Raw genomic sequence first — 11,725 nt, 5'->3', positions numbered from 1 at the left:
TTTATAACACAGATTGGCAACAATTATATATATATGTTTTATATTCATTGACTTGACGTAAACTTTTTCCTACTTAATCTATAGACAAAAGTTTCTTCTTTCGTTTCTAAGATCTAAAAATAAACAACCTCAAGCAAGTTAACTATACCAAATAACAAGAAATTCCAATATCTATATCTATATATATACACAAACGGTTCATTATATTGTTGAGTGACATGAAGTTTTATATTGATTCAATGATATGGCCGAGTAGCTATTTATGTTAAAACATTGTGTAGTTTTCTATTTCAAATCTGAATAAAGGAAGAGAAAATAGAGATATTATCTTGACACAAATAAATACGTATAACTATTTTTCGTTTATCATTTAACACGAAAAAGAGGAATGTGTACCTCTAGCACCCAAACACATAATCATCATATGTAAGTTAAGAATAATTGCATATAATTATTCCACTATATGTTAACAAAATGATAGTAACATTTTAAATTAGAGAAGCATAAAGAATTTGATTCCAAGTATCAGGAACTCCACCAATGCACCAATGTGTACAATCCATGCCATGGTTGCCATTGTATTTACTTGGGTGTCCATCTTTTCTTAGTTGTGACAATTTTGTTATGTCAAGTAAATTTACTATTTGCTTTGACATGTTTTGTAACTCTTGTTTCACTATGTTTACTGGAATTGGTAATCCACTTGGGTATGTTGATCCCTTCACTGGAGTTGTTTCATTCAAACAATTGTTCACTGTTGGTTCACCCCATTCTGATCCACTAGTCATGTACAAAATAATACAAAAAAAAAAACAATTAGTAGTAATTAATTAAAGTTTGAGGAAGAGAAAAAGAATAAATTTGTCCCATCATAATTACTTTTTCATTCTTTTAGCACCTGACCTCACGTTCAGTATTAGACATCAACATCATATATTATTTTGATTTGAAGGCTAAATCATCATAATTACAAACCGAAAAATTAGTTGAAAAGAGTTAATTTTGCCTAATAAGGACATCACTTGTCTATTTAACCACGGAGGTGGGACTTTTTTTTTATTATTTTGCAACTGTCATTAAACTACGACATTTTCTTACGATTTTGTGAGGAGTCATAGAACTAATGTAATGAACTCATATATACTATATTGAAATGGATAATTGTAATTATACGTAAAAATGTAAGAGTTCGTGATTATATGATTACTCCAAACTAGTAACAAATTCAGATGGAAGAACTAGAGATTAAAAAAGTGAGAAGGGAGGGATGTTGTAAATTAATCCAGAGCAACTAAGAAATAAAAATACAACGTCGTAGCATCGTCCTCTTTTATATATAGACATCTTCACAGGATCTCAAAAATAATTTAACTTGTTCTCACATGAGTCCCCCGTCTTAGTTATATTTGCAAAAACTATATCATTCAAGTTCGTTTATTTTATTAAGGTGACACTCAACTTAATGAACTTCTATCCAAATTTAGCAAATAAACACAAGCAATTTAAGGTCAGTAAACTTAGTGAAATTAATGAAAATAAATCAATTATGTTCTCTTAAATCAAATTAGAAATTAAAAAAAACTAAAGAATTTGTTCAATCTCAAAGTTTTATTTCAATTTTAATCTTTAAAGAGATTTGTAGCATAAAATAGAAGAAAAGCTCAAAATTAAAAATAAATAAATTATGAACAAAAAAAATCTTACTGGTAATGGGCCGGAGATGCTCCCTGAAAGAAAACTTTGGTTTTTGTTGTATCCACATCTGTTTCAACCCAATTGGCCCATGTTTTTAGCCCAGCCCGGAAAGCTTCGACCCGATCCATATCTTTCAATATTTTGCCATTAAATTCAACATAATCCCACCTATGATCAATATTCGCACATCGTAAAATTCATTTCTATCAAAAGACAAAACATATGATGTGATGCATGCACTAATTCACGGTCACGAGGTTTTGAAAACGTTTGGACTATGCTAGGTCTATTATCTATATTTTATCTTATATTTCTGCAAGAGACTGTTTTTACGTACAGAATAAGATTGAAAATAAAAGAAACAACATACTGTTGTCCTGGTGGTCTTCTTGTATACCAAAGCCAAGTATTGAATATCAAAAGGTCAAAATTCTTCCAAATTTGTCCATCTTTAATTGAATCAAGTTTCAACACACGTCCTATTTTTTCAACTTCAATGTCCACTAAAAGATTCGAATGAAATAATACTATTTCAACTCCATAATCCTGTAAAATTAGAAAAATTAAAAAGAATATTTTAGGTTTTTCTATAACTAGAACACGTACACACATATCTAGAGCTAATAATGTAAAACATATACGTTCTTTGTTTCAATTTGTTTGACTTGATTTAAAATATAATAAAGGAGTTAATTTTTTTTTTTTTTTACATATGTAAAAACTATATAAGAAGCATTAGCATAAATCACAAGATATAACTAATAATTCAAAATATTTAGAAAGTATTTTAAGAAAATACGTATAGCCAGAGAAGAAACTTCATTTGAATGTCTTATCCAAAATACACAGGATAAACAAATTGAAACGAACATATAATACTTTATCATCGATTAGACATGTCTCGTAAATACAAAAAAAACTACCATACAACTATAAAATCAATTATAATAGGTCTTTTATAGTATTTCAAATTGTTACATAAAAGTACCATCTTAATAAAGGATTGTGTATATTGCAATATATACAATAATATAAATCCATAAGTAAAGTATTTCATAATTATTATTTTTTAGAAAAAAAATAATAAAAACTTACCAGAAATGTGACAGTGACATTTTCTCTAAGTATTACTTGATTATATTTAGCTTGTGGGACAGCAGCATGAAGCAAGCACAAAAGGGATTCATAAATATTAAGACTCAAAGAATCCCCAATATACATTATCTTCTTTCCTCTGAATTTTTCCAAAAATCCTTTGCCATCAAATCTACAAATTATAACCAAAAAACAAACAAAATTAATAAATTGTTTAAATAGTAAAGAAAAAAAATATGTTCATAACATTTATTAAAATCACAATTGCTTCCTTCAACATATTCATTGATCAATTGAACACAAGTTCAAAGGAGAACCACATGTTATAAAATCACAATCCCTTTGATTTTTACTATTTCAATTATTTTTTTAGTTGAGTTTTCATTATTGATAGAAAAAAATATAGTTATGTGACTTTAGTGAAAAAAAGTCCCTTTTCATAAATATTTTAATTTACTATATTTATATTGTCGAGATAGAGATAAAATTTGTATATGTACAGACAATGTACTCTCTTCAAATTACTTATGTTTGTTGATTTTTTTGAAAATAAGTACTCTGTCTATTTGATCATCTGCGATATTTACTTACTTCGATATTATTAATATAAATAACTTAAAGAAAAACAAGTCACGTAGAACGAAACAGAGAGACAGAGATGAACCTGGGCAAGACACAACCATTACTTGGTTGCCATCTATATTTGAGATAATCAAGATTTGTTCTTCCAAATTTGATGCAATCAAATTCACTTCTTATGAATGGACAAGCTTTTGAATCATACATTGGATATGAATTATCAATAATCCAATTTCCTTCAAATAAATCACAACCATTTGCTTCTGATGACCCAATTAATACTGCTAAAATAATAACAAGAATATATTTAAACTCATCAATAAACATTTTCACCATTTTTTATTTTCAAGAGGAAAAAAAAAAGAGAGAGAGAGAGAATAATTATGTGTAAAGGGGTTGAAATAATTAATATACATGTGTGTATATAAAGGGAGGGATTACAAATAAGGAGGTTTATTTTTTTAAGGTCTTTTTATTTTCAGTAAAGAATTTAGTTTTGAAAAATTAAATAAGTTCAAGTTTAGTAATTAAGGATATAAAATTCCGTAATTTCCCAATTAAGAAAACAAATTACTCTATTTACTACCTTGTTGCTTTCGATCAATAATGTTATTTTTTTCCTATTTTAACTTGTTCGTGTTTGATTTGACACATTTATTTAAAAGTATTTAATAAAATAATTTATTTATTATATTATCATTTTATTATAATAAATTTTAAATTATTGAAAATGATCATAATTAAGAATAAGGATAATTAGAAATTCAGTGATAAAATATCTCTTCATTTTCTTTTTCAAACTGAACATGTATTAAATAGAGTAGTTAGTTCCTTTTAAGAGACTAAAATGTTAGAACACGCTATTAGTATATATAATTTAAACTCTTAATAATTTTAGGCTTATATTAATTCATAGATTACGACTCTTATTCTTATAAAATATGATTAAATTTGATTTTAAAAAATTGATTCCCCTAATTTATGGAGATCATTTTGTTACATGATTTTGATCTAATTATAATTCTCGCGTTTAAAGTCATTTCCTTTTTAGTTGCTTAATTTGAGTTTCTTTTATAATGATTTATCAATTAAACTTATTATTTATAGAGCAATATTCTAAACTTATTAGTTTCTTGAATTAAATCTATTAATATCCTAATTTATAATCAAGTTATTGACGATTGCTTGCAACTTTCTTGTTCCAAAAGAAGGTAAAAATAATTTATATTTAGTAATTGTGTGTATGCTTCAATTAGAAGGGAAAAAGGCATTTATTTTATAAATATTCACAAAATTATACAAAATTTATTAATCCTTAGCAATTACAAAATTAATCACGACTCTCCCTCTATATAAATTATATATTGTTAGTTTAATGTAAATATAACATTATAAGAAGTACCAAAATAAATAAAACTTTTGATTAGAAGTTTTTTTGATATTTCATATTTATATTATTATTCGACAAGTTTATATCTGCTCCACGTAGAATTACATTTAATGAAAAGTACTCTCTATAAAAAATAAATTATATTCAAAATTAAAACCTGATCGCACACCGATTTTGATGATAAATTTTGGTAAGTTGATAGTTGTGTCAACTCGTTTTTGTGTGTGAATGAGATGGTTTAGAAAAATGCAAAACAAAAAAGTGACTTTTTTTTAATTTATTATTATAGAAATATATATTGAGGAAAATAGTTTGTTAAAGGCAATAAAAGGTTGGATCTTTGATGAGCATTTGCAATTTTCACATGGCTAACACACCTCATGTATGCCTCTATTTATTTATTATTTCTTGCTTTACCATATATGTCTCTCTTATAACAATTTAAAATATAATAAATAAAACCCTTCTCTCATGTAGGGTGTCTTTGGTACTTAGAAAATATTTTCTCAAAAATAAGTGATTCTTTTATATTTAATAATATATATAAATAACAAGTTGTTATCTTAATAGAATTTGTATTGACCCATTTAATTATTTTAATTTAATTCATTTTAATCCATTAATTATTGGGTTGATATGTAACCCAAAATTGATTCATTAAGAAATCTCGTAATTTTTTTTAATTATTTAACATGTTGTATATAGTCATATTAAAATAATTTTATTAGAGACTAAACTAATTTTAAAGAACAAATGAATTTGAAACTTAGTGAAAATGAATTGTGTTGCGCTTAATCCCTTTTATAACTTATTACCGAACTTGTTTTAACCCAAGTAAATCTGGATTTGATTGCGTCTTGATCCGTTTAATGCTTTGATCCATTATAACTCACTCAAATTAAATTTAATCCGTCCAATTATCATCCCTAAATTGTATCACTTTTATTTGAATATTAGTTCACACCTAAAAACATTTCTTAGCATTTAATATTTATCCATTACTTTTATTATTGTCGTTTGTAATGGCTTACATATTTTAATGCATAGACATTGGTTGCGTAAAGCTAGATAAATACTTTATAAAGTTTAGTTTTATTTTTCAAAACCATTTAAATTTTATTCATTTACTAAGCAAAACAATTTCTTCAAGCAAAACTAATACTACTAATAATATAATAAAATATAAAATAATAAGAAAGACATTGATTATGAATATAAGTTGTTTTTTCCCTTCAAATACTACACTAAAATGAGAGTATGTCCATTTATATAGAGGTCCTTCTAACTTCACTTATCAAACTATATTAAATTTGTATCGAGGTTCTATTAAAAAAAAATTCTCTAATTTTACAAGTTAAGAATACTCAATAATTATACTTTATTTTTTTAAAATTTTACTTATAAAATTCTACTGTATATATTATTATTGTTGTTGTCTATTTGATCAATAAATCATAAGACCAAATTGCCATTTTATGACAAGAAATCGAAAATTGAATTGCAAAACTAAGTTTTAAAGACAAATAGTCGTCGGATGGGTGGCCTTTTTGAGAAGTTCTCGCGTTGCATTTCTCCTGTCAACAAGAGTTGTGGTGGGATGATTTTAAATTCGAATTTTTGATATAATTTTTTTTATTAAGAAGCATTTTTTTCTTTAAGTAATGCGTTTTAAGTTTTTCTTGTGATTTATATTAGAAAGTATTTAAGAGATTCAATACTACTACTTGTTCTTGTATATATATATATTTTTTCAAATTACAAATATAATTATGATTGTTATTAATTATTGAAATAACCGAATAACCAAACTGTAAAAAAATAAATCAAACTAGATTTATTTAAGTTCAGATTGAATACACTTTTTCAAAATAAAAAATAAAAAAACTCAAACTGAACAACACAAAATCAAATTAAAAAAATAGAATATACACCCCTACTTTAATCAACCACATCAAATTAGTTAAAACTCTAATGCAGATTTCGAACACTAAATAAAAATTAAAAGAAAAACTTATAAGATGAACACAATGAGTCAGGATTGTCTTGTATATTAAAAATAATTTATTTTTTTTACTTTCACTATAAAAATCTTTTTCCATTTTTTTCTTTAAAAAAGATATTTTTTTATACAAAAAACATTTTTAATAATTGAGACTTATCAAACAAATGGAACATTCAAAAAATATTTCCTTCGTACCAAACACACCCCTAATCTTGATTTTATTGTCATGAAACCTAAATTTGATGAATGCTAGAGACATAAGTGTAAATCCTTAGCTTTGGTTATTATGTTAATTACATCGGACATTGTTTGTCTCGTACTTGTACAGTTTGATACCCACAAGTTATATTTTTTTTGCTCGTTTGTCTAATATATTCATATTTATACAATTTGATGCCTATAAATTGTATCTTTTTTGCACGTTTATATAATGTATTCATATTATTCCTTAACGATAGTGTTTAAATGTTTACATATTTATATACACAGATACTTGTATTGTTATATAAGCACAAGTTAAAATGTTGATTTACGAATACAGTTATATATCTAGATATATAAGTACTATTTCCAAGATAAAAGGTTTCTTAGGGAATATAAGATAGTTGTATCCAACGTATTCATTTTTGTGTTTAACAACAATGTATTCATTGTATTCTATATTGGTGTATTCATTTTTTTTTAACAACTACTGTATCTATTGTCATGTAGTTCACCTATTCAAAATCTGGATACTAAACCTTCATTCACAAATTCAACAGTTTGCTTACAACAATAACTTGAATTAATCAAAGAAAAATTATTAAAACCTTTACGACGCCATAAATAAGAAATATGGCGACAACAAGAAAATTGTGTATGATGTATCACAATTTTTGTTAAACTGATAAAGAATATAATCTGATATGTCTTTAAATAAGTAATTTTTATTTATAAAGTTAATTATGGGAAGTTGCTCATTGTATGACGTAATGTAAGGATAGTGAGTTATATCTAGAGTCAATTCCTTATTTAGTTTATTGTACTTAAAACATATTAATGTATAAATAAAAAAAATTATACAAAAAAATACAACAAAAAAGTGATAGAAATTGTAGTCATTTATTGTAAATAACACGCTTATAACTATTGATATTCATTAACCCTATAAATATAGTTATTTTTGCGAGTTGCTCTTAATTAAATGGAATGTTTGGGAGAAATGGGAAAGAGAAGTGCATAAAGAATTTGATTCCAAGTATCAGGAACTCCACCAATACACCAATGTGTACAATCAAAGCCATGTATACCATTGTATATACTTGGATGTCCATCTTTTCTTAGTTGTGTTAGTTTTGTTATGTCAAGTAAATTTACTATTGGCTTTGACATGTTTTGTAATACTTGTTTCACTATGTTTACTGGAATTGGTAATCCACTTGGGTATGTTGATCCTCTTACTGGTCTTGTTTCATTAAAACAATTCTTCACTTCTGGCTTACCCCATTCAGATCCACTGAAAAAAAACGTCGTTGTAAAATATTAGGTAAATAGAATGATATATATATATACGAATCATTTAATATTCAGGATTTATACGTTAAAAATGTAATTTAAAATTGAACAGATTGAGTTATGACTTTAGATGTTTACTTGACCCGTTGTTGAACTCTAAATGACCCATTAAATTGGTAAGCGTAACTTGTATAAATGACCAACATGTCCAAAATATACACTACTATATAGTTCAACGGTATATTATGTATATAGATATGTGTGAGTTTAAGAAAAAAATAGAAAATTTTTTAATCTTGTGGTTCTAAATTAAGATTATGTTAAATGTACCAAAATGTCATTTAATCTTGCGGTCTTAAACATGCCACGTGGAAAGTTAAAGTTTAAGTGTTGCTAAAAAAAGGAAATGGGTCATTTCTTTTTTAAACAGACTAAAAAGGAAATAGAGTCATTCTTTTTTTAATAGATTATATACACATAAAAATCACAAAAATATTCATCAAAATTACTTTTGTAAAAGCAGAAAAAGAACACAAAATTTTATAATAATTAGAAGGATGAAAGTTGTTACTGGTAATGTGTGGCTGATGCTCCTTGATAAAACACTTTGGTTTTCTTTGTATCAATATCTCTTTCAACCCATTTAGCCCATGTATTTAATCCTATACGAAAAGCTTCAATACGGTTCATGTCCTTGAATATCGTGCCATTATTTTCAACAAAATCCCATCTACAACACATACAAAAAAAATATATATATACTTCAATTAATCATAATCACAACTCTACTAAGTTTCCCAATTTTTAATTATGGGCTTCGAATAGCATTAAGGAGGTTCGATATCTGTTATATTTATCTAAAAAATTATTTTAATTTTTAATTATAAAAATAATATATTTTTTCGTCGAAGATGATTCGAATGAACCCCTAAAGATATAGTGACTCCGCCAACACAAGCTAGCGCTTGATCGTAGATTTAATTGAAAAATCTACTAGTAAAATCTATGATCAGACGGGGTCGTAAGTATACATACTGTTGCTTAGAATCAGCTCGTAGATACCAAAGCCAAGTGTTAAAGATCAAAACATCAGCTTGCTTCCAAATTTCTCCATTTTTAATGGAGTTTAGTTTTAATACTCTTCCAACATTTGGTACCACTTCAATGTCTACCAGATAATTTGAATGAAATAGCATCACTTCAACTCCATAATCCTGAAATTTAAAATTTTATTCGAAAAGTTAGAAGCTGATTCATGATTTGAGCTATAGGTTAAATTTCAAAATTCTATCGTATTCTATTAATTTTTTTTTTATAGTTTTTCTATAGTAAATTAAAATTTTAACACGTATGCAAAATTTGAGTCTAAGCTATTAAGATCGTAAGAAAAAAGACGAAATTAACCTTAAACGTGACGGAAACAAAATCTTTATTTATTTGTTGCTTGAATTTGGATTTGGGGAGAGCAGCATGAAGCAAACACAAAAGGGATTCAAAGTTGTTTAGACTTAAAGAATCCCCAATATACATTATTTTTTTTCCTTTGTATCTTTTCATGAACTTTTTCCCATCAAATCTGCAAAATTATAATAATCAATATGAATTTGATACATTGCATTATACAATTAATTACATTAATCATATATATATTTATTAGTAGACGATAATAAAGTAAACATCTATTAAACATCAATATAAAAAAGATTCATACATCTATTAAACATCAATATAAAAAAAGATTCATACATCTATTAAATATCAATATAAAAAAGATTCATACATCTGTTAAACATCAATATAAAAAAGAAAAAAAAAACGAACCTCGATAAGACACAACCCTTGGGTTGCCATCTATATTTAAGATAATCGAGATTGGGTTTGCCATATTTGATGCAATCAAATTCCTTCCTTATGAATGGACAAGTTGTTGAATTATACAACGGATATGAATTATCAAAAATCCAACTTCCTTCGAATAAATCACAACTCTTTCGACTAATATTAGTTACTACCTCGTGAGCATTTGCTTCTAATAAGCAAAAACTTACTAACATAACCACAAAAATAGGAGTAATATTTAGACAATGGCCAAATCTTTCAACTACTTTAGCCATTGAAAAAAATAAGATGGAGAAATATATTTGAATGCTAATTTTTGGCTCTATATATAATGAAAAGGTTCTATTTGAAAGTTATTGGATGATATTTTCTCATAAAATAAAAAATAATTATCTTTAAGACGTGATATAACATGCATATAGTATTAATTTAAAATTAGGATAAAACCATTTTTAAATATTTTTTCAACATTTTCACATGGTAAACTCACGTAAAGGAATCAGGCATCTCCTCCTCATTCTCAATTTCCACTTGCCTAAGTTTAAATTTACGTCATATTTTTTAGATTTTAAGATTTAAGAAATTTTATTTGATTTTAAAAATATTTTTAAATTATTAATTATTGTGATTTATGATAATTTTTATATAGTTTTTAAATATATAAATTTTATTTCAAAAAGTTTAAAAATTTCTACCTAAATTCACAGTCTAAATTAGACTATTTAACTTTTAAAATTCGAATTGTGCTATATGAATTAAAATTTTGTGCGTAGTATTTATATTATTCCTTATTCTTGCATGTCTGCAATCTTAAATTGACATAAAATGAAGTCAAAACATTCTATAAATCATATAATTAAAAAGAAATCAATATTATTACTTTTTAATTATGAATAAAGGGATTAAGAAAAAGACAAAATAAAATAAAATAAAAAAGAAGAATTCATCATAACAAGTTAAGTGCACAAATAGTCGATTTTTATGACCAATATCGTTTAAGTTATATCTAATTTTAGCCACATTTTAGATATTTTAGATCAGTATTTCAAAAGTTTTTGGGGGCGAGTCTCAGGGAGGGGCGTACCAAAAACGTTTTGGGACGTAAATTAAAAACGTAAATTTCATAAGGCGTAAGTCCTAAAATTTGAGGCGTAAGTACTGAACATAAAAACGTACACTCAAACGTTTTTAATTTATTTTTTGAACTTTTTTTTTTTGCTTTAAACCATATTTTATATTATTAATGTAATGATTTTTCTCAAATAATAATTATAATACTTTTTTTCTTTATTATTGATAATTAATAATCATCTCAGATAAAAATCATAAATTATTGAAAAGTTTACTTTTACTTATTTTATTAGTAATAAACTATAAAATTGAATATATACGAGACTATACCCATTTCTCCAGACTTACACATCACTCGTACGATATAAAACGCATCGCCTTACATTCCGCTTTTTAAAACACTACTTGAGAAATTTGAGTTTGAAGTAGCAAAAATCTTGTTTGAAATTGAGAGGTCACTTACTTGACTTTAAATCCATGTATATAATCGAAGGTGACATGTTTATCCTAAATAGATAACAAAAATTGTTACAAATTTTCAATTACAAGCAAAGTTGTAC

General features: G+C 25.7%; 2 protein-coding genes across 2 annotated transcripts; both read right to left on the bottom strand.

Annotated features, from left to right (window-relative positions):
- Positions 1–343: 343 nt before the first annotated feature.
- Positions 344–3,775, bottom strand: LOC101254524 (protein trichome birefringence-like 38). The gene is made up of 5 exons (XM_004229112.4): positions 3,455–3,775; positions 2,791–2,962; positions 2,066–2,241; positions 1,705–1,863; positions 344–780 (listed from the first exon to the last, which is right to left on the bottom strand). The coding sequence occupies exons 1-5, from the start codon at positions 3,703–3,705 to the stop codon at positions 489–491; spliced, it is 1,050 nt and encodes a 349-aa protein (XP_004229160.1). The 5' UTR covers positions 3,706–3,775; the 3' UTR covers positions 344–488.
- Positions 3,776–7,843: 4,068 nt separating this feature from the next.
- Positions 7,844–10,396, bottom strand: LOC101244522 (protein trichome birefringence-like 41). Its single transcript, XM_004229240.5, has 5 exons — positions 10,077–10,396; positions 9,660–9,831; positions 9,291–9,469; positions 8,827–8,985; positions 7,844–8,256 (listed from the first exon to the last, which is right to left on the bottom strand). The coding sequence occupies exons 1-5, from the start codon at positions 10,367–10,369 to the stop codon at positions 7,941–7,943; spliced, it is 1,119 nt and encodes a 372-aa protein (XP_004229288.2). The 5' UTR covers positions 10,370–10,396; the 3' UTR covers positions 7,844–7,940.
- Between the last annotated feature and the right edge of the window lie 1,329 nt (positions 10,397–11,725).

The sequence above is a fragment of the Solanum lycopersicum genome, chromosome 1, assembly GCF_036512215.1.
Source record: "Solanum lycopersicum chromosome 1, SLM_r2.1".
Taxonomy (NCBI): domain Eukaryota; kingdom Viridiplantae; phylum Streptophyta; class Magnoliopsida; order Solanales; family Solanaceae; genus Solanum; species Solanum lycopersicum.
This window is presented reverse-complemented; position numbering and strand designations above follow the sequence as displayed.

Bases quoted from the DNA above. Each gene is read 5' to 3' on its own strand.
- LOC101254524 (XM_004229112.4), bottom strand. From the start codon at position 3,705: ATGGTGAAAATGTTTATTGATGAGTTTAAATATATTCTTGTTATTATT. The intron at 2,963-3,454 runs GTTCATCTCTGT...TATAATTTGTAG, and splicing joins AATGGTTGTGTCTTGCCCAG to ATTTGATGGCAAAGGATTTT. The intron at 1,864-2,065 runs GTATGTTGTTTC...TATTGATCATAG, and splicing joins AGAAGACCACCAGGACAACA to GTGGGATTATGTTGAATTTA.
- LOC101244522 (XM_004229240.5), bottom strand. From the start codon at position 10,369: ATGGCTAAAGTAGTTGAAAGATTTGGCCATTGTCTAAATATTACTCCT. The intron at 9,832-10,076 runs GTTCGTTTTTTT...ATAATTTTGCAG, and splicing joins AAGGGTTGTGTCTTATCGAG to ATTTGATGGGAAAAAGTTCA. The intron at 8,257-8,826 runs GTAACAACTTTC...GTTTTTTTTCAG, and splicing joins GCATCAGCCACACATTACCA to TGGATCTGAATGGGGTAAGC.